Genomic DNA, 23395 nt, shown 5'->3' with positions numbered 1-23395 from the left:
CATTCCCATTTACAACATTTAAACACTCCTGCCTTCCACCCAAGCACAGACCGTCCCTTTTGTTCCTTCCTCCCCTCCCCCTTTCCCTGCCCCCGCACCTGCTTAAACCCTGTTACATCTCTAACTTTTTCCAGTTCTGACGAAGGGTCCCAGACCTGAAACGTTAACTCTGTTTCTCTCTCCACTGATGATGCCTGGCCTGCTGAGTGTTTCCAGCATTTTCTGTTATTCCCTAGTCTTATACTTCAATCCGTTTGTAATGAAGACAAAGATACCATTTGCTTTCCTAATTGCTTGCCGTACCGGCATGCTAACTTTCTGTGTACAAGGACACCCAGGTCCCTCTGAACACCAACATTTCACGACATCAGCATCAACAGTTTGTACAGACCAGTGCGGGTCCCAGGTCTCGTCACCTGAAGCTTTTCAAACCTTCCTGCTCTGTTTTTTTTTATATAGTGTGTTCCCGGGCGAGCTGAGGGAGATATTCGCAGCCTGGCAGCAGCAATGCTTCAATCGGGGGAAGGCGGAGATCGGGGAGCGGATGATCTGTGCCTCGCTGTTTCTGCGGTTTCTCTGCCCGGCCATAATGTCGCCCAGCCTCTTCAACCTGACCCAGGAATACCCCAACGACAGCGCGGCACGGACCCTCACGCTTATCGCCAAAGTCATTCAGAACTTGGCCAACTTTACCACGTACGTACATCACTTTACCTGGCGCGTGTTTAGTACCAACATCTGAAACCGTGCAAGATCGAAGGAAAAGGGAAAACTGGCATTTCTACAGCACCTCTCACAACCTCAGGACGTCCCAAAGCATTTTACAGCCAATGAAGTACTTTTTTTGAAGTGTAGTCACTGTTGTAATGTAGGAAATGCGGCAGCCAATTTGCGCACAGCAAGCTCCCACAAACAGCAATGTGATGATGACCGGATAATCTGTTTTAGCGATGCTGGTTGAGTGATTTTTTAAAAATATATTCATTCACGGGATCTGGGCGTCGCTGGCAAGGCCGGCATTTATTGCCCATCCCTAGTTGCCCCTGGAGAAGGTGGTGGTGAGCCGCCTTCTTGAACCGCTGCAGTCCGTGTGGTGAAGGTGCTCCCACAGTGCTGTTAGGGAGCGAGTTCCAGGATTTTGACCCAGCGACGATGAAGGATCGGCCGATATATTTCCAAGTCAGGATGGTGTGTGACTTGGAGGGGAACTTGGCGGTGATGGGGCTATATTGGCCCCAGGACACCGGGGATAACTCCCCTGATCATCTTCGAGATAGTGCCACGGGATCTTTTATGGCCACCTGAGAGAGCAGACGGGACCTCGGTTTAACGTTTCATCCGATGGACGGCACCTCCGACAGTGCGGCGCTCCCTCAGTACGGCCCCTCCGACAGCTCGGCGCTCCCTCAGTACTGCCCCTCCGACAGTGCGGCGCTCCCTCAGTACTGCACCTCCGACAGTGCGGCGCTCCCTCAGTACTGCCCCTCCGACAGTGCGGCGCTCCCTCAGTACTGCCCCTCCGACAGTGCGGCGCTCCCTCAGTACTGCCCCTCCGACAGTGCGGCGCTCCCTCAGTACTGCCCCTCCGACAGTACGGCGCTCCCTCAGTACTGCCCCTCCGACAGTGCGGCGCTCCCTCAGTACTGCCCCTCCGACAGTGCAGCACTCCCTCAGTACTGCCCCTCTGACAGTGCGGCACTCCCTCAGTACTGCCCCTCCGACAGTGCAGCACTCCCTCAGTACTGCCCCTCAGACAGTGCAGCACTCCCTCAGTACTACCCCTCCAACAGTGCAGCGCTCCGTCAGTACTGACCCTCCGACAGTGCGGCGCTCCCTCAGTACTGCCCCTCCGACAGTGCGGCGCTCCCTCAGTACTGCACTGTGGTGTCAGCTTGGATTATGTTCTCGAGTCTCATGGACCTATTCGTAGGCCCTGGCCAACATTCCTCCCTCAACCGACACCAGCAAGAAAACAAATTACCTGAGTCGTTCATCTCCTTGCTGTTTGTGGGGTGTGGCCGTGCAGAATGCCTGTGAAATTGTCCTCATAACAACAGTCACTTCAGACCAAAAACTAATGCATTATGTGAAGTGCGTTGAGCTGTTTTGACACGATGAGAAGCTATTGAAGTGAAAGTAATGTGCTTGTTTGAAGTGATTCTCAATGAAGGTCGATTTTATCAGGGTTTGAGCTACACTACTCATTGGGAAAGTTGGTAAAGTAAGAGTTTTTGATGATGAGGTTCCGCAGTATGCTTTACAGCTGAATAGGGGTCTGTGTGGAGCATCATTTGTTCCTCAGCTAAGTGAAGCTCTCCCCATAGGTGTGGCATCTACCTTATGACGTAATAAAACTCACTACGCACTTGGTTTGAGCATAAAGCAAGGCTTTAATCAACTTGTTTCAGAACATGGAGGTCTAGTTGTACTTCACTAGCCCCTTGTCTTACAAAATGTCCCTGGCAAGCTGGGGCCCACGCCCGAGTATTTATACTCCTTGGACGGCGCCACCAGCTGGCCGTCCAGCGTTATTTCACGAGTAGTTTCTTGATGAATGATGAGATTTATAACACCTTCCCTACGCATTATTCATGGTCTTGCATGGACATTCCTGAACCCTCAGTCATTTCCATTCCTTCTGACATCCGTGCATCCTGCAGGTTCGAGGACAAGGAGGGCTACATGACCTTCATGGACAACTTCCTGGCGTCAAACTGGGACAACATGAAAGTCTTCCTGACAAACATTTCCAATCCGGAGCCCAACATGAACAGCTCAGGGTTTGAAGGCTGCATCGACCTTGGGCTGGAACTGTCCATCCTGCACTCTCTCCTCTGCGACGTCGTCTCTCGGTTGGAGCAGGTATGGTCGCCCCACCCCACCAACATGTTGTGTTTGTTGCTTTTTTCCCCCACTGGGATTGAGTAGTTGAGGTTGACGTCTTGCAGCTTCCTCTACTCAAAGGTTCCCGAACCAGCAATCTTACTCGGGGTGTCTATCAGGACCAACGGTGTAGGTATTCGCCCTCTGGCCGTCATCAGCGTCCTTCAAGAAATGAGATGGAATAGTTCCTACTAGGAATGGGTCTGCAACGCAAAAACTGCTGCTCATCTGAGTTTGAGTTGGCATTCTCAGAGAGGATGGCTGGACTGGGAATGTCACCTCGGTTCTCTGTGGAGATTGGCATTGCTGTATATTACATAGAAACATAGAAGATAGGAGCGGGAGTAGGCCATTCGGCCCCTCGAGCCTGCTCCGCCATTCAATGCGATCATGGCTGATCATCCAAATTCAGTACCCTGTGACGTAATAAAGACTCACTACGCACTTGGTTGTACATAAAGCAAGGTTTTAATCGACTTGTAACAAAACATGGAGGTCTAGTTAGTAGTCACTAGCTTCCTGTTTCTAGACTGTCTCTGGCCAAGGTGGGCCCACGCCTGAGTATTTATACTCCTTGGGCGGCGCCCTCAGCTGGCCGTTCAGTAGTACTTCCATGTAGAAGCTGTGATTTATGACACCCTGTCCCTGCTTTCTTCCCATATCCCTTGATCCCTTTAGCCCTTATTGCTGGGGCAGTGTGGAGGGAGCTTTACTTTGCAACTGGCTTTGGTATACGGACATCGGAGCGCAATGGGACTAGATTTTTGTCCGTTCAACAACAACAACTTGCATTTATACAGCGCCTTTAAGGTCGTAACACGTCCCAAGGCGCTTCACCGGAGCGTAAGCAGACAAAAATCGACACCGAGCCGAAGAAGGAGACATTAGGACGGGTGAGCAAAAGCTTGGTCAAAGTGGTAGGTTTTGGGAAGCATCTTAAAGGAGGAGAGAGAGGCAGAGAGGTTTAGGGAGGGAATTCCGGAGCTTAGAGCCCAGACGGCTGAAGGCACGGCCGCCAATGGTAGGGCAAAGGATGGATAAGAGGACAATAGGTGAAAAATCTTACCCTAGTCCTCCCCCCGCCCCCCCTCGGCATAACCTCCTTCAACTTGATGAGCAGTAAATTCGCTTTTAAAATTGTGTAACTTTACATTCATGCCCCATGTCGCTAATGCCTTTTTCCTTTTTCTGCCTATTTTCAATGCACCCTCCGACAATCCTGACCCTGCTACTGTTGTCATCGCCACGTCCTGCAAAGAACAGCAAGAACTAGCCAGGCTGCGACCTCTTCCCGCCATTCTGAATGGTATCACCCATTCCCTGAAAAACCCAAATGTACCACTGATACATCACCAGGACTTAAGGTAAGACTGAAACGTCCCTACACATCGATTGTCCATGAATGGATGAATTGCTGACTTTTTAAAAAATGTGTTTATAGGATGCGGGCGTCGCTGGCAAGGCCAGCATTTATTGCCCATCCCTCGTCGCCCCTTGAGAAGGTGGTGGTGAGCCGCCTTCTTGAACCGCTGCAGTCCGTGTGGTGAAGGTGCTCCCACAGTGCTGTTAGGGAGGGAGTTCCAGGATTTTGACCCAGCGATGATGAAGGAACGGCCGATATATTTCCAAGTCAGGATGGTGTGTGACTTGGAGGGGAACTTGGAGGTGGTGGCGTTCCTGCACCTGCTGCCCTTGTCCTTCTGGGTGGAAGAGGTCGCGGGTTTGGGAGGTGCTGCCAAAGAAGCCTTGGCGAGTTGCTGCAGTGCATCTTGTAGATGGTACACACTGCAGCCACGGTGCGCCGGTGGTGGAGGGAGTGAATGTTTAAGGTGGTGGATGGGGTGCCAATCAAACGGGCTGCTTTGTCCTGGATGGTGTCGAGCTTCTTGAGTGTTGTTGGAGCTGCACTCATCCAGGCAAGTGGAGCGTATTCCATCACACTCCTGACTTGTGCCTTGTAGCTGGTGGCAAGGCTTTGGGGAGTCAGGAGGTGAGATTTTGGGGCTAGAGAGGTAAAGGAACAGTGTTCACGCACCCCCTGGTGATTTGGGAAGAGTATTCCTTACAAAATATTGTGGAAAGATTGGATAGTCTGGGGTTGTTTTCTTTGGAACAGAGGAGGCTGAAGTGTGAGTTAATTGAGGTGTATAAAATTATGAGGGACTGAGATAGAGTGGATAGGAAGGACATATTTCCCTTAGCAGAGGGGTTGATAACCAGGGGGCACAGATTTAAAGTAATTGGTCGAAGGATTAGAGGGGAGTTGAGGAGAAATGTTCTCACCCAGAGGGTGGTGGGGGTCTGGAACTCACTGCCTGAAAGGGTGGTAGAGGCAGAAACCCTCATCACATTTAAAAAGTACTTGGCTATGCGCTTGAAGTGCCATAACCTACAGGGCTACGGACCAAGAGCTGGAAAGTGGGATTAGGGTGGAGAGCTCTTTGTCGGCCGGCACAGACACGATGGGCCGAATGGCCTCCTTCTGTGCCGTAAATTTCTATGGTTCTATGAGATGGTCCGGGTTTTTCCTACAAAGGTGATCTGGCGTAAAGAGGAAATGAGGAGGTGAATCGGAACAAAAAATTCTGGAGCAGTTCTCTCAGCCAATGGTTGATCTTGAGAAACGGGGACGTCAATAAAATGATCAAAGGAAGAGTTTTCCCAAGATGGTGACATTACAAGAGGGATGAGCAGCAGTATTCCCCCTGAATTGATGGTATAATGGTTCAGTGGTGCTGATCCTGAGCTTTAAAAGTGTGTCGATTGTAGGAGGCGAGGAGCCGCCCTGATTTCAATGTAGTGACAGTGAAGAAAATAGAAGGATGTAGGGTGACGTCTTTGGAGCTTAGGAGGGTGAAGAGGAGAAAATTCAGAGCGACAGGCCACCAGAGTAAAATAGCAAGAAAATAGACAAAGGAAGGTTGGGATGAAGGTTGGAGAGTACAGGGATAACCAATCAGACAAGAGCATTGGTTTGTATCATAAGAACATAAAAATTAGGAGCAGGAGTCGGCCATTCGGCCCCTCGAGCCTGCTCCGCCATTCAATAAGATCATGGCTGATCTTCGACCTCAACTCCACTTTCCCGCCCGATCTCCATATCCCTTGATTCCACTAGGGTCCAAAAATCTATCTGTCTCAGCCTTGAATATACTCAACGACTCCGCATCCACAGCCCTTTGGGGCAGAGAATTCCAAAGATTCACAACCCTCCGAGTGAAGAAATTCCTCCTCCTCTCAGTCTTAAATGGCCGACCCCTTATCCTGAGAGATAAAAGGGAAGCTAGACACACCCCCCCCCCAGATATGGCAGCCATGTCGTAGTCTTGGACAGACTTTATAGAGATGAGGATTGAAGAGTTGAAGAAGTTGCAGAGTCCATTGTCCCCTCCGGATGACCTGATTCCCAGACCCCTGCCAAAGAGGACGGTGTGGTTGAGTGTTGAGTTGACTAGCTCATCGAAGGTTTCCCTTTCAGACCCGTGGACAGGCACTAGGTATGACACCATGACTGAGCCTGAAGCTCACAGTGTGGGGAAGTACAGGACCAAAAAAATCCGCCACCCCCTACCCCCACATGCTCTTCCATTCTGTAAACACCCCACCTTGGTGGGTTGGGGGGTTCCAAAGAAAGTGCTGCCGCATTGCATGGCCCCCCACTACCAAATACAATACTCACATGGGACGCCTTCTCTTTCAGCCCCTACAGCCGGGAAGACAAGCCGAGCTACGTGGCGCCCAAAAACGTCAATCACGTCACTGCGTCGCTGCTGAGCTTGCAGAGGTGCACAGCGGAAGAGCAGAACTTGAAGTCTGGCGGGATTACAAGCAAGAGCACGACAGCGGTGAAACGCACCCAGAGTGTGCCGGCGCGGAAGAAGCCCAACATCGCTCAGAAGCAGTCAGCCTGGGAACCTGTTTCAGAGAGAGGCGATGAAGACACCCTCCCAAACCTGCCAGACAGACCTTACAGTACCCTAAAAAAAACGCCCGTCTCTGTTACCCAGTCATTAAAGTCGCCCCACATCCGCACACATGGCAACCCTCGTCTGAGAATGCAGGTAACTGTGTCCTCCCTCAGCACACTTTGTCTCAATGCTCCTACGTGCTTGTCGATGTCAGAATTGCTCGCATTAACACAGAAAAGGCAGGAAATATGCAGCAGACCCTTAAGCATTGTTGTGGAGTATTTCAAACCAACACTCGACACAAGGTTTTCAGATCGATAGTCAAGTTGTCTTTATTCCACCGGTGGGGAGACGGTCTGCTCTGTCTTAGCCAGACTTCTCGCCAATGATACAAAATTTAAGCAGTCTTTTATACAAAAATTTGGTACATAATTAGCCTCGTGCACGATCCATCTTAACAATTTGATTGGGTTTCGCCCCGTGAGCATCTTCACTGATTAGTTGCCAATGCCGCGTTACATTAAAGTACCGCCTTTATTACCGGAAAATTATATATCCGATATCACCGCAAGCTGTTGTTGCACCTATGACCTTTATTTATGCCAGATGGGGTCTCACCAACATTGTACTTCTGACTCATTGTCCTCCTTTCCTGCCTCTCTAGGCCTCTTTACTTCCAACTCATTGTTTTACTTTTCTGCCAGAACAGACCTTACATCCTCTAGGCCTCTTATGGTTCCATGTCTGGCTATTTGCAATTGTTTCCATGTTATACAGTTTGCCATCGTTAATCATTCTAACACCACTGCAAAATCACCATGTCATTCTTAGGTTATCTCAACTGCCAGTTCAGCAACTCAGGAAAAGCTTACTACTGCAAAGGCCTATTAGATTGTTGTCTTTATTACACCATTCAGTGAAACTGCCAGTGATGTCAGTTTAACTCTTTCCCCACTGAAGCATCTAAAAAGATGGGTTAACATTTGAGATAGGGACCCTTCGGCCGAAGCCCATTGGAAGCCAAGCATGGGGGCGGGGGTGGGGGGGGGGGGTTGGTGGGGGGGGGGTGGTGGTCATTCCTGGAGAAAGGGAACTCAAAAGCAGAGAAGTTATGTTAAACCTGTATTGAACCTTGGATAGGCCACACTTGGAGTTACTGTGCACAGCTCAGGTCTCCATATTATAACAAGGATATAAAAGCTCAAGGGAAGGCGCAACAAAGATTTACAAGGATGACACCAGAACCGAGAGGGTACAACCATCAGGAAAGAATGTACAGGCTGGGGTGTTTTTCTCTAAAAAAAAGAGGAGGCTGAGGGGTGACCTGATCGAGGTTTTTAAAATTATGAAGGGGTTTGATAGGGTAGATGTTTCCATCTGTGAGGGAGTCCAAGACTAGGGATTATAAATATAAGATAGTCACTAATAAATCCAATAAGGACTTCAGGAGAAACTTCTGAATGCCAATCAGGAATGGGGACACTGGCTAACTGTTTCCCCATTGGCTGAAGCAAATCATAGCACCCAATTGGCTGAGGCAAATCGTAGCGCCCCCATTGGCTGTCCCAGTTAACATCACGCTGTTTGCTCCCCCCCCCACCCACCCACCCACCCTTGCCCATGAATTTTGTTTTGATGAGATCTCTGCGCAGTTCGGAAGAATTACTTTCAGTGCACGTATCTGACTTTGCTCTTTCTGTGACAGGGCCACAACCCACGCCTAATGCCGGTTGACTCATTCCGCAAGTCCCAAGTCCCGTGGGATCGCAACTCTGAAGGTGGGGAGTGGTCCCCTCAGACCGAGCCAGGAAGACAGGACTTCAAACCTTTTGAGAAGGTAAGCAGCGTACACTCCAGCCTCTGATTTGGACCAACTACATACCTTATGGATATTTTCCTTCAATGTGAATAACCTAAATTGTAAACTCCTTGGAGCTGATCAAAGTAAAGCACTTTGGAGGCGTCCTGGGGTTGTGAAAGGCACTATATAAATTCAAGTCTTTCTTTCTCTCCTGAGTGCGCTGGGGTATAGTTCCAGGAGTGCTGGTTGCCCCCTTGATTCCTCACCCAAGTGTCCATTCTTCACACGAGAGCTCAGGAAGTGAGTGCCACCGGGTCGTTCGACCAGGGGAGTGGCGCCCCAGTCCATCCCTAGCCTCTGCTCGCCCGACATCCATGCACATCCATTTTTACCGGCAGGGGTACCTGATGCCAATCTGGAGTGGGCAACTGGCCCAGGACCGTTGTGCCAATTGTGGCGTCCTCAGTGTCGCACGGTGCAGTTAGCTGTCTGAGCTGACGTGGGAGGAAGTTGGGACCTCCCTGTTCTTGGCTCAGTTCCACACTGCGACTGCCGTGTAGGGGGGAAGCGCTTGACGTAATAAAACTCACTACGCACTTGGTTTGAGTATAAAGCAAGGCTTTAATCAACTTGTTTCAGAACATGGAGGCCTAGTTGTACTTCACTAGTTCCTTGTCTTACAAAATGCCCCTGGAAAGCTGGGGCCCACGCCCGTGTATTTATACTCCTTGGACGGCGCCACCAGCTGGCCGTCCAGCGTTATTTCACGAGTAGTTTCTTGATGAATGATGAGATTTATAACAGCGTTCTTGTAGAATTTTTTTTTAGCCAGCCTAGAATATCTAAGCGTTCATTTCATGTGAAGAAACGAGTAACATCTCCCTGGCTTCACTCAACTCCTCCTCCCTCCCCCCCACCCCCCGCCCTACACAGCATGAACAAGACATCTCCAGTCTACAGGAAAGCATGCAGACAATCAACCAGGAGCTGAAGGAGTTTAAAAATTGCATAAACGAACATGTTCAGCGAATGCTGCAAGAGGACGAGGAGAAGCAGAAAAAACAACTGGAGGAAAAGGACAAGCAGATAAAGAGGCTTGCTAGCAGGTGAGAACGTATTGCTCCAATAATAAGACTAACCAAGGGGTATCCGCCTAAGTTAGCTTTGGTAACATCTGGTTGAGGGCCACTGTCTCAAGCTGTGGCACGATTGAGGGTCTCTCTCAGGATTGCTGCAGCCTTATGTGACGGCTTGCATTCTAAGATCCACCGTAGTGTGAATGTTGGGATCGCCTCACTGTTGTGCAGAGTAGGAGGTGGTAAATAGCACCAATGTGCTCCAGTAACACCTCGCATTCAAATAGCCTGCAACCTCAGAGACACATGGAGCAACAAGAGCCACAGGCACGAGTGAATTGCACAGCAAGCGGCCCCTTGGGCTGTGTTATGAGTACTACAGGACTATGGGGAAAGAGCAGGGGAGTGGGACTAATTGGAGAGCTCTTTCGAAGAGCCAGAAATAGGCACGATGGGCCGAACGGCCTCCTCCTGTGCTATAAGATTCCATGATGCTATGACACCTATCTAGGTGGACATGAGGTGAAGTGGGGAAAGAGTTAAGCTGACATCGCTGGCAGTTTCACTGAATGGTGTAAGAAAGACAGGGGCTAACATGAAAGGCCACATCCATAAAGAGGCGGTCAAGATAGCTGACCCTTGAAGGCTAAAAACAATTATGTGGAGACAGGGTGTCCAGCATTTCAACTGCCCTTAAGAACTTTATTAACTGGGTCGCATTCCAAGTTACCTTTTAATCAGCATTCAGCAGTTTGAGTGAATGATTGAGGAAGCAGCTTACACATGTTTACCTTAGGATATGTAACCAATCCGTAAAGGAGCATCCGGGCCAAGATCCAATCAGGTTTCAGGAATGAATTGTGCACGAGGCTGCCTTGTGTATTTTAATGTATAAAAATGTAGTGCTTGCTGTAACAATTTGGAGAAGTCTCCTGGCGCACCAGTAGAGATCGCCCCCCCACCGGTGTAATAAAGACGATTTGACTATCGATCTGTAAACCTTGTGTCGAGTGTTGGTTTAAAATACTCCACAACGTGAGGATACCATAATATTGAAGTAATTTATTGAAGGATATATTGCTTATTTCGAGTGTCGGCTTAGCTCGGTGGTGGTACCTCACCTCACCCTCTGAGTCAGAAGGTTGTGTGTTCAAGCCCGGCTCTAGGACTTGAGCGCCTAATCTAGGCGGACTCTTCAGGGCAGTCCTGCGGGGGGGGGGGCGGGGTGCTGCACTGCCGGGGGTGCCGCCTGCCCCTTTTTCAGGTGGGTGTAAAAGATCCCGTGGCACTCTTCAACAAAGAGCATGCGGAGTTCTCCCGGCCAACGTTTATCTCACCTCCAACAGCCCCCAAAAAAGCAGATGAACTGGTTACTTACCGCGCCGCAACTTGTGGGATCTCGCTGTGCGCACAGTGGTTGCCTACGTAACAGCCACGACTGAAATTCATAAAGCACCCTCATGGGCTGAGAAGCTTGTTGGCACATCCTGCGAAAGGCGCTATAGAAATGCAAGTTCTATTTGACAAGACGGGATGGGGTTTTTTTTGCTACTGCTGAAGGATGTTCCTGATGGCGGGGGAGTCCAGAACCAGCTCCAGTTGGTTGAGTTGGTGCTGTTATTAAACACGTGGCTGGGGAGTGCAGTGATATTTACCCATGTGGCTACACATGTTGACCAGAGAAATTTGTGCTATCTCTGAAACCTTTTCAGGGCTTGAACCCCATTCTATGATCTCATTGAAGCTTATAAAATTCTGACAGGACTGGACAGACTAGATGCAGGAAGGATGTTCCCGATGGTCGGGGAGTTCAGAACCAGGGGTCACAGTCTAAGGATAAGGGGTAAGCCATTTAGGACAGAGATGAGGAGGAATTTCTTCACCCAGAGAGTGGTGAACCTGTGGAATTCTCTACCACAGAAGGCAATGGAGGCCAGTTCATTAAATATAATCAAGAAGGAGTTAGATATATTTTTTAAGGCTAAAGGGATCAAGGGATATGGGGAGAAAGCAAGGATAGGGTACTGAGTTTGGATGATCAGCCATGATCTCATTAAATGGCGGCGCAGGCTCGAGGGGCCGAATGGCCGACTCCTGCTCCTATCTTCTATGTTTCTATGTTTCCACACCCGATAGACTCGGTCCAGTAGAGAGGTGAACAATTAACGCAAATGTTCGGGGCGATGACTGAATCTACCAACCTCATTATACTGCCACCCTCCGCACTCTGCCCCTCGGATTACTCCGCCGCCTTTATTTCTGCCGCTCTTGCTCTCGACGGTCGCCTTGTTCCAGCAGGTCCATTGACCTGCCGCGCTTGGGCTAAACCGCACCGCAGCCTGACCGCTCGTTGAAATGTTCCCTCCTTTTACAGACTGGAAACAATTGAAGAGGAAAGGAAGAAGGACGTGGAAAAATTACAAGCAGCCGGCCGGACCCTGCAGAAGATTGAGCGTTTGGTAAGTAGATGTGTCACTGGCCGCTCTTTGTCAGCTTCTTATTAATAGAACCGTAAAATCCTACAGCACGGGAGGAGGCCATTCGGCCCGTTGTGCCTGTGCCAGCTCTTTGAAAGAGCTCTCCAATTATTCCCACTCCCAACTTTTTCCCCATAACCCTAAAACTTAGTCCTCTTCCGAAAGTACATGTCCAATTGCCTTTTTGAAAGTTCCTGTGGAATCTGATTCCACCCTTTCAGATAGTACGTTCCAGATCTTAACAACCCTCTGTGTGAAAACGTTTCTCCTCATTTCCCCTCTAGCTCTTTCACCAAGTATTTTAGATCTATGACCTCTGGTTACCGACCCTCTTGCCAGTGGAAACAGTTTCTCCCTGCTCACTCTATCGAAACCCCTCATAATTTTGAACGCCTCTATTAAATTTCCCCTTAACCTTCTCTGCTCAAAGGAGAACAACCCCAGCTTCTCCAATCTCACCAGATAGCTGAAGGCCCTGATCCCTAATATCATCCTGGTAAACCTCCTCTGCACCCTCTCCAGGGCCTTGACATCCTTCCTAAAGTGTGGTGCCCCGAATTGTACGCAATACTCCAGTTGTAGGAATCGTCAGATCCCTAACTGAAGCACTGAGGTCGAGTCAGTCCGATAATAAAACGAAGTTTAATAGAAACTGGAGAACAAACAATTACATGCAGGAGAAATAATCAACAGGTCTTTTCTGGTGCTGGTTTCACGAGGTCTGAGTTGGGAACCTCCCACTCTCTGACGTCATGACTTCATCACGTTTCCCGCCGTTCGGGGCGTCACGTGACCAACGTGATGACGTCATCGCGCTGATTCTGGGGCTTATCCAGAACGGCTATTTACATACAGTAAACAAATATAGGTGCTGTAGCACTCTGTTAAAGGCAGTTATACATTTATACAGGAGTCTGTTGGTGGCTTTGCCACACAGTTAAGATTTAACCAGTGATTTGTAAAGGTTTAGCATGACTTTCTTGTTTCTGTATTCAATGCCCCTATTTACAAAGCCAAGTATCCCATATGCTTTCTTATCCACCTCATGAACGTGCCCTGCCACCTTCAAAGATTTGTGAATACGCCCCCCCAGGTCCCTCTGTTCTTGCAACCCCATCAAAATAGCACCTTTTCGATTGCTAATTTCGAGCGTGGACTTAGCTCAGTGATAGCCCTCACACTCTGAGTCAGAAGGTTGTGGGTTCAAGCTCGGCTCTAGGACTTGAGCGCCTAATCTAGGCGGACTCTTCAGGGCAGTACTGGGGGAGTGCTGCACTGCCGGCGGTGCCGCCTCTCTCTCTCTCTCGCTACATTTTTTCTCTCCACAGATGCTGCCTGACCTGCTGAGTGTTTCCAGCATTTTTCTGTTTTTATTTCAGATTTCCAGCATCCGCAGTATTTTGCTTTTGTACCATTGAGATTACACTGCCTCTCCATGTTGTTTCTCTCAAAGTGCATCACTTCACACTGATCTGCATTAAATTGCATCTGCCGTGTCTCTGCCCATTGCACCGGTCTGTCTCTGTCCTTCTGAAGTCCGCTACTATCCTGCTCACTATTTACTATGCTGCCAAGTTTTTGTATCATTCACAAATTTGGAAATTGTACCCCCTTTACCCAAGTCCAGGTCACTTATATATAACGAGAAAGGCAATGGTCCAAATACTGACCCCCTGGGGGACCCTACTGCATACTTCCCTCCAGTCAGAAAAACATCCGTTCACCACTCTTCTCTACCTCCTATCCCTTAGCCAATTACGTACCCAAGTTACTTTAATACCATGTGCTTCTATTTTCTGAATAAGTCTGTTATGTGATACTTTATCAAATGCCTTTTAAAAAGTCCACATATACAACATCTACTGCACTACCCTCATCAACCCTCTCTGTTACTTCATCAAAGAACTCAATGTGATTAGTCAGACATGGTTTGCCTTTAACAAATCCATGCTGGCTGTCCCTTATGCTTCTCCAGGTGAGAATTGATCTTGCCCTGGACAATGGTTTCTAGGAGTCTTGCCTCCACTGACGTTAGCTACCAAGTTTATCCTGCTCCCCTTTTTTGAATAGGGGTGTAACATTTGCAATCCTCCAGTCCTCTGGCACCATTCTCATATGCAAGGAGGATTGAAAGATTGTGGTCAGAGCTTCTGCTTTCTCCACACTAGCTTCCCTCAGCAACCTAGGATGCATCTCATCTGGACCGAGTGACTTGTTAACTTTGAGTGATGCCAACATGTTTAGCACCTCCTTTCTATCTATTTATATCCTATCCAATATCTCTACTCCCCCTTCCTCTACTGGGAAGGGCTATGGGGAAAGAACAGGGGGTGTGTGGGACTAATTGGAGAGCTCTTTCAAAGAGCCGGCGCAGGCACGATGGACTGAATGGCCTCCTTCTGTGCTGTAAGATTCTATGATCCTATTCTACACGCATCAACAGACACAAGGAGAGATTGATTAGAATAGCAAAATACTGCGGATGCTGGAAATCTGAAATAACAACAGAAAATGCTGGAAACACTCAGCAGGCCAGGCAGCATCCATGGAGAGAGAAACAGTTAACGTTTCAGGTCTGGGACCCTTCATCAGAATATGAGAGATTGATTAGAATGGGCCTATACTCTCTGGAGTTTAGAAGAATGAGAGGTGATCTCATTGAAACATACAAGATTCTGAGGGGGATTGACAGGGTAGATGCTGAGAGATTGTTTCCCCTGGCTGGAGAGTCTAGAACTAGGGGGCATAGTCTCAGGATAAGGGGTCGACCATTTAGGACTGAGATGAGGAGGAATTTCTTCACTCAGAGGGTTGTGAATCTTTGGAATTCTCTGCCCCAGAGGGCTGTGGAGGCTCAGTCGTTCAGTATATTCAAGGCTGAGATCGACAGATTTTTGGACTCTAGGGGAATCGAGGGATATGGAGATCAGGCGGAGTTGAGGTCAAAGATCAGCCATGATCTTATTGAATGGCGGAGCAGGCTCGAGGGACCATAAAGCCTACTCCTGCTCTTATTTCTTATGTCTTATGGCATGGGAGTGGGACTAATTGGAGAGCTCTACCAAAGAGCCGGCACAGGCACGGTGGGCCGAATGGCCTCCTTCTGTGCTGTATCATTCTATGATCCTATTCTATATGACTGGTTATGGATATGCAACAACAGACACAATACTGCTTCAATGCTTGATTCTGAAGGAAGGCAGAAGACGATAGGGAAATCAGTACGGGTCTTTTGGGTGCTTAAAAAATATTGGTTCATTCCCTAAACGTGTATAGCTTATGTCGGGTAAAGATGGGGCAGAGACCCATGGCTGTAACCCAGATGCCTCCTGTGTTTTGATGCAGGAAAGTCGCCTCTTTTCAGTGGAAGAAGAACACAAGAAGTTGCTGAGCTCCCTCAAAGTGCTGAGGGACAACTGCCACCCAGCAAGCGGCAGCCACATCGCTCCACCCAGCGCCGTAGCCGAGGCTGCATCCGATCCCAATCCCGAGGCTCCATCCGGTCCCAACTCCGAGGCTCCATCCTGTTCCAAGGCGCCACCCAGTCCCACCAAGCTGCCAATTGTGGAAAATGGCCAAGTAGAGAACGGCAGTTGCTAAGAACGTCTTCGCCCCTTTTGAGATTGTGGGGTTTGTTTGCCCCATAAAAATGGCATTAGAAATTTCTTTAAAAAAAATGATATATTTTTGTAATTCTTCATTGGTTTACAACATCTGGCTACATATTCATGTGTTCTTTTCATGGTATATTATCGTTCACTGTGCCTGAGGGGGGAGAGCCTTGAATAAAGTCTATCAGCTTCCTTAGGGGGCTGGTCGCAGCGACTGTTTGGATCTACTTCTGTGGCTGGTCAGCGTCCCGTTGTCCACTGGGTTTCTCAGCAGCATTGGCTTAAGCTTTGGGATCGGGTAGGTTAGCATGCTGCCCACCCCCCTCCCCCACCCCCACCCACTCCGACCCCGTGTCATGTAGCGTTGGGAGTGTTGGCAGTGTGCCGGCCGATCACTGGCAGCAGGTTGAGAACGGGGACCAGATTTGGTGGTCGTGGGATTCAACAAATACTTCGAATTGCATCAAACGTACAGCCCAGAAACAGGCCATTCGGCCCAACCGGTCCGTGCTGGTGTTTATGCTCCACACCAGCTGATGTAAGCAAACTCACTGAGCACTTGATTTGATTATAAAACAAAGCTTTAATCAACTGTTTCACAACCATGAGATTCTAGTTTCATTACTAGTTCCTGGTTACAAAAACGTCCTGAGCAAGCTGGGCCCACGCCCGAGTATTTATACTCCTTGGACGGCGCCACCAGCTGGCCGCCCAGTGTTATTTCATGAGTCATTTCTTCACGAATGGTAAGATTCACGACACCAGCCTCCTCCCACCCCCTATTTCATCTCACCCGATCTGCAATCAAATTAATTGGATTACAATATTTCTAGCATATTTCAACGGTTCGATTTTAAAGCACGCCCATATACAAGTCACTCCACTCGCTTCAGAATTGGTGTTTTTGGTCAACCTCCCCACCCTCAGTCACCCAGTGACGGCCTTATATTGAAATAAGAATTAGGGTGCAATTGATGCCCTGGATCTTGCTGCAAAGAGAGAGTTCAAAAAGATATTCGTTCTCAGGACATGGGCGTTGCCGGCGAGGCTTGGCATTTATTGCCTGTCCCTAGTTGCCCTTGAGAAGGCGGTGGTGAGCCGCCATCTTGAACCGCTGCAGCCCGTGCGGTGAAGGTATTCCCACAGCGCTGTTAGCTAAGGATATCCCTGTTATTGACCCAGCAACAATAAAGGAATGTCGATATGTGTCCAAGCCAAGATGGCGTGTGCGGCTTGGCGGGGGAACTGGGAGGGGATGACATTTTGGAAAAAAAGATATAAACAGCATCAATGTAATATTTCTGTATTTTTGTATAATATTGTGAGTTTTACATGTGGTAAAAATGTCAAAATATTGTAGAACTAAAAGCATCCTATTTCGCTAGGGAAGGTTCTGTGTTTGATCTCTGCTCTAAAATGATACGACAAGCGATAGTCTACATTGTTCATTTTGTGATACGTTTTAAGGACAGTTTGCATAGACCAGACTTGCATTCCCTTGAGTAGGGAACACACAATAGCAACGTGCATTTATATAGCGCCTTTAACATAGTAAAATGTTCCAAGGCGCTTCACAGGAGCGATTATCAGACAAAAAATTTGACACCGAGCCACAGAATAAGATATTAGGACAGGTGGGTCAAAGTGGTCGGTTTTAAGGAGCGTCTTAAAGGAGGAGAGAGAGGTAGAGAGGTTTAGGGAGGCAATTCCAGAGCCTAGGGCCCAGGCAGCTGAAGGCACGGCCGCCAATGGTAGGGCGAAGGAAATCGGGGCAGCACCAGAGGCCAGAATTGGAGGAGCGCAGAGATCTCGGAGGGTTGTAGGGCTGGAGAAGGTTACAGAGATAGGGAGGGGGGGGGGGGGGCGAGGGCGAGGGCCATGGAGGGATCAAACACAAGGATGAGAATTTTAAAATCAAGGTGTTGCCGGACCGGGAGCCAGTGGAGGTCAGCGAGCACAGCGGGGGGGATGATAGGTGAAGGGGACTCGGTGCGAGTTAGGACACGGGGCAGCTGAGATTTGGATGAGCTCAAGTTTACAGAGGGTGGAAAGTGGGAGGCCATCTAGGAGAGCGTCGGAATAGTCGAGTCTGGAGGTAACGAAGGCAACGTATGAGGGTTTCAACAGCGGATGGGCTGAGGCAGGAGCAGAGGCGGACGATGATAAACAGGAGGTGCTGAGCTATTTGGGGATCTAGATGTTAGTTCTATTACAGCAGGCATTGCAGGCACTCAAGAGGAGGTACAGAAAGATGTTATTTTCACCAGTTTATACAAATTGAGATTAGGTTAAAAAATCGATTCCCAGCTATTCATTCAGTTGAATATTTATTCTCTACTTGACATTTTTTCTGGAGATTTAGAGAGTTGTGCGGTAAAGGTTGGTGTAAGCAGACAGTCCGTAGAGGCGAAACACCATCTTGTGAAGGTTACCTGACGTGGCCACCATCTTGTGAGGTGATGAGGTGTGGCCACCATCTTGTGAGGTGATGACGTGTGGCCACCATCTTGTGAGGTGATGACGTGGCCACCATCTTGTGAGGTGATGACGCGTGGCCACCATCTTGTGAGGTGATGACGTGTGGCCACCATCTTGTGAGGTGATGACGTGGCCACCATCTTGTGAGGTGATGACATGTGGCCACCATCTTGTGAAGGTTACCTGACGTGGCCACCATCTTGTGAGGTGATGACGTGTGGCCACCATCTTGTGAGGGGATGACGGTGTAGCCACCATCTTGTGAGGGCGACCAAGCACATTTTGATCCCATGTATTTTACCATTTTAACCTTTGGTCTGTCTGAAACTATTTAAAAAATTAATTAAAAAATGTTGATTGTACAGTGAACCTTTGACTCTGCAAAGTTTCCTCAGTAGATGTAATCGATTAGGCTGAAGAAACAACATATATGAGTCTTGGCACTGCATCTCGGAAATTGCCAAAAAATCAGGGTTGAGGCTAAATCTGGTGCACACCTTTACTCATCGTCTGAAAAGCTGCATGGATTCCAGGGGGTCCAAACACAGATGAGTTTCAGGAGGAAATGTCTTCCTGTATCTGGCAAGACCACATTAACACGTCCCTCACATGACTGGCTCGGATACAAGCTGAAGGTCATCATCCAACCCATCTGACCCTCTAATTGTTCCCTCTCTCCGTTACAACTCCTGTCTCTGTCTCTCTCTTTTAGCCATGAGGTGATGGGTCATCATCCTGAGTGGAAAAGGTGAGGGGGTTATAGAGTGGGGACGTTTTTGCTGAACTTATGGAGGAGCGTAGGAACAGGAGGAGGCCATTCAGCCTCTTGAGCCTGTTCCGCCATTCAATGAGATCATGGCTGATCTGTATCTTAACTCCATTTACCCGCCTTGGTTCTGTAACCCTTAATACCCTCACCCAACAAAAATCTATCAATCTCAGTTTTGACCTAGCTGCAATAAAATTTCACCCTCAAGAGTTTTGAGGAGGGTTGGGTGGTGGGGGGAGTGGAGGGGTGGGGTGGATGGGGGGGGAGTGGAGGGGTGGGGTGGGTGGGAGGTAGTGGAGGGGTGGGGCGGGAGGGAGGGGAAATGGAGGGGTGGGGCGGGTGGGGGGGAGTGGAGGGGTGGGGTGGGTGGAAGGTAGTGGAGGGGTGGGGTGGGGGGGAGGGGGAATGGAGGGATGGGGCGGGGGTGAGAGGGGAGTAGGAGAGGAGGGGGTTGGGGTGGTGAGGGGTGGGGGGGAGGTGGGGGTGGGGCGGTGGGGAGGAGGAGTGGGGTGGGGGGGAGGGGGAATGGAGGGGTGGGGGAGTGGAGGGGTGCGGGGGGAGAGGAGGGGGGATGGAGGGTTGGGGCAGGTGGGGGGGAGTGGAGGGGTGGGATGGGGTGTAGGGGGGAGAGGAGAAGGGAGGAGGAGTGGAGGGGTGGGTTGGGGGGGAATGGAGGGGTGGGATGGGGTGTAGGGGGAAAGTAGGGGGGCGGGGGAGTGGAGAGGTGGGGTGGGGGTGAAATGGGAGTAGGAGAGGAGGGGGGTGGGGTGGTGAGGGGTGGGGGGGGAGGTGGGGGTGGGGCGGTGGGGGAGGGAGGGCTGTGGGAGTGGAGGGGGAGAGAAGGAGGAGTGGGGCGGTGGGGGAGGTGGGGATGGGGAGGAGGTGGGGGTGGGGGTGGGGTGGAGGGGGAGGGTGGGGAGGAGGGGCGGGGCGGTGGGGAGGAGGAGTGAGGTGGGGTTTTGGGGAGAATAGTACCACAGTCAGCAATTCTCTCCATTTCACTTCTTTTTGATTAAAAAGAAAATGTAAATGACCTGTAAAATTACAGAAGGAGTTCTTTGAATCTCTGAGCTTTCCTGAAGTATTATTAAAAGGCATTTTAGTTCTCCCCCGGTGTCCTGGCCAATGCTTACCACTCAGCAAACATCACTAAAACAGGTGATCTGGCCATTATCACGTTGCTGTTTGTGGGATCTTGCTGTGCATGTTTCCTACATTGCAACAGTGACTACACTTGACAAAGAACTTCATTGGCTGTAAAGCGCTTCGGGACGCCCTGAGGTGGTGAAAGGTGCTGGAGAAATGCGAGTCTCTCTTATTACTTCTTGTGCCTCCTTGTGTTCGGTAGACTGTCCCTGTCCCCTCTGTCAGATACATTGGCTCCAAGGTGACTGTTATTAAATTTGGACGGCTGTTGACCAGACCTGGTGTTGCCCGCGCCACGCAAGAGCTGCCATCTGTGTGCCACATGGCACTGGGCATGGACCTTCAATGCAAGGTCCTTCTCACGCTATGCAGCCTCCAGCACGCACCCCAGAAGGTGTAAACATGCCGGGAGTTCTATCTGCCCAAGTGCATAACACTTCATTTATGTATATTACAGATACAGGCTCTTTCCCCCATCATGTGTAGATCTGGCTGCATCTGGGGTCCTTGCTCCCGCGCATCTCTTTGCATCTCCTCTGAACTGGCGGACACTTTGACCTCGGTGCCTTCACCTCGCTCGTTGGTACAGAGCAGCAGATCCCTGTGGGACCCTGGTGTGGATGGAACCTTGGAGGACGCCCCCGGTGGCACAAGACATTGGACGGCTAAGTTGGGGAGCGTGAAAGTCTGATGGCCGGACCGCAAAACGAGAGACGTTGGAGGAGGATGAGATGGCTATCCATACTCAAAGGTTAAAGAGCTCCAGAAGGACGAGGAGAGATAAAGGTATCGTTGGTAACTTTGACCAGCGTGCTATAGGCTTGATAAAGCGATTCAAGCAGAGATTCATAACCGAAGAATGAAGGGGAAAGTATTCAGAGAGAAGAGAGGTAACGTAGCAGGGAGGGAAAGAAGGAATTAAATGAGAGAGACAGAGATGTGAAGGAGATGGGATTGTTGTCCTTAGAGCAGAGATGGTTAAGAGGAGATTTAATAGAGGTGTCTAGTCAAACTAGAGAAACTGTTTCCAGTGGCAGGAGGGTCAGTAACCAAAAGACACAGATTTAAGGTGATTGGCAAAAGAACCAGAGGGGAGATGAGGAGAATTTCTTTTACGCAGCGAGTTGTTGTGATCTGGAATGCGCTGCCTGAAAGGGCGGTGGAAGCAGATTCAACAGTAACTTTCAGAAGGGAATTGGATAAATACTTGAAAAGGAAAAATTTGCAGGGCTGTGGGGAAAGAGCAAGGGGGACGGGGGGAATGGGACTAATTGGAGAGCTCTTTCAAAGAGCCGGCACAGGCACGATGGACCGAATGGTCTCCTTCTGTAAGATTCTTTGGCCGGGGTTTCCCCTACCTCAGCGGGTCCGGGGCGGGCGATGTTGATGGCGGATCGCGGCCCTGCTGCTGGCTCCATCCCGCTGTCTAAAATGATTTTCCGTTGAAAGGGCTTGTTAAGCCCACCCAGCGCGTTTCCCAGGCCAATTAGAGGAAGCGGGTCTGGTGATGTCATTCATGACCCATCATCAGCTGGCTTCCTTAAAGGGACCATGGCCAACTTTCTTTTGACATTTGTGCTGTCGGGGCTAAAAATTGAATAGCGCCGCTAGCTTCACCGGGGCACTACGTTTAGCATCCCGGAAAAATTAGTGACCCCGCGCCGGAAATTGAGTGGTTGAAATTTACTGGAAGTAACCCAATTTTCCCCCCCTCAGAGTTCTACAGCATTGGAGTGCCGCAAACACTGACAATGACTGCACAGAGGCAGAGGGCTGCACCCAGGTTCTCCAATGACTCCCTCCATATGCTTATGGAGGGAGTCACAGCACGCAGGGAGGTCCTCTTCCCTTCCCATGGGCAGAAGAGAGCTCCCCAGGAGACCAAAACAGCCTGGTTGCACATTGCACAGGAGGGCACCAGAAGGGATGTGTTCAGGGGGACCTGGGTGCAGTGGCGCAAACGTTTCAACTATCTCATGAGATCACGAAATGTTAGTACAAAACCGCACTCAACCTCAATCTGCTGTGCCTCTTATCACATCCCCATCACTCTGCCTTCCCTACCCTACTCCTGCACATACTTACTCACAACAACTTGCCTTGCACCTCCACCCATCTCTCTCTATCTATATTATCACTTCCCCATCTCACTAGCCAGCCCTCACACTCACCCTCAACCTAGTCCAATCATACCAACTAACAACACACAAGGCACTTGGGTGTTTTATCCAATATTTATGTAATGTTTCTGTTAGTGTGCTGCCATACATTGAAATCTTTATTTTCAGCATTTTACGATCTTGGACAGATTTGTGTGCACATTTGGAAGTGGCTTAGTGAGTTGCAGTGAATGGTGAGACATAACAGTACCCCCCGCAATGGTGATGAGTGTGAAAGGAATGGCTTGGGCATTGTAGAGATGCTTTATGGTGTTGGTGTGGGGTGGTGCCAACCTGGCACATCATGTGGCAGCCAGGGTGTACAGCGTCAAGTGAAGTAAATCTGGCCATAGTGAGGCCATCCCTGGCCTCCTGGGCAGCAATGTGGTTGGGTGTTGATGCCCTCTGTCCTGTGCAGCATCAGTGTGATTGCGGAGAAGGTTGGTGTTGTTGTTGGTGCTGCTGGTGTTGGGCTGATTGTGGTGGGATTCTGAGGACCAAGGTGAGAGAGTATAAAGGGCACCCATGCTGATGGAATAGATGGTAGGTGAAGTAGAGATGACAGAAGCGATCTGTCAATGGTGAGAGAGGTAATGAGGTGAGAGTGGATGGAGACTCATGGAAAGACTTGCGGCATGGTGAATCCATTGAGGAACAGCTTGTGGCTGAAGGAAGATATGTCTGTCAGGTGGGAGCTTTTACTGTACATTTGAAGCTGCCAAGGAATCAGCTGGAGCAATGGCCACTGAACTCCCGCCTCAGATTGACAGGCGTGGTTACCGAACAGCGTGGTTCCCATGGTCATGAAGTTAAAGTTAAAAAGTAAGTTAAAAAAGTCTGTTAAGGGTCTGGTAAGTAGATTATAATGAGTTTAATTGAGTCCCCCGCCACTGCCTGTCGGGTCTGCTCAGCGCTGACAGACCCGACATTGGGAAAGGTGCTTTGCGGCGGGTTCCCAACCCGCTGGCAAAAAAAAAACACTTTCCTACCCGACCCGCCACCTGACACCCCGGAAAATTCTGGCCATCGATGATTCTATAGGTGGAAATGTTATAGTCCAAGGTCTCCAAAAAGCACCAGGTTGATT

General features: G+C 49.6%; 1 protein-coding gene across 2 annotated transcripts in view; it reads left to right on the top strand.

Annotated features, from left to right (window-relative positions):
* Positions 1–18603, top strand: part of LOC147097733 (ras GTPase-activating protein nGAP-like) — a 108913-nt gene extending 90310 nt beyond the window's left edge. For both annotated transcript variants that reach the window (XM_085971775.1, XM_085971777.1), the window contains 8 exons: positions 460–696; positions 2661–2862; positions 4147–4247; positions 6584–6944; positions 8497–8628; positions 9526–9698; positions 12043–12127; positions 15491–18603. In XM_085971775.1, the coding sequence (XP_085827901.1) occupies positions 460–696; positions 2661–2862; positions 4147–4247; positions 6584–6944; positions 8497–8628; positions 9526–9698; positions 12043–12127; positions 15491–15745 (1546 nt within the window). In that variant the 3' untranslated portion in view covers positions 15746–18603. The remainder of the gene's footprint in view (positions 1–459; positions 697–2660; positions 2863–4146; positions 4248–6583; positions 6945–8496; positions 8629–9525; positions 9699–12042; positions 12128–15490) is intronic.
* The last annotated feature ends 4792 nt before the right edge of the window (positions 18604–23395 follow it).

Source organism: Somniosus microcephalus, chromosome 31 (assembly GCF_052327205.1).
Source record: "Somniosus microcephalus isolate GS21.2 chromosome 31, FLI_Smic_1.0, whole genome shotgun sequence".
Classification (NCBI taxonomy): domain Eukaryota; kingdom Metazoa; phylum Chordata; class Chondrichthyes; order Squaliformes; family Somniosidae; genus Somniosus; species Somniosus microcephalus.
The sequence above is the reverse complement of the archived record's forward strand: the minus strand, read 5'-3'. Positions and strand labels throughout refer to the sequence as shown.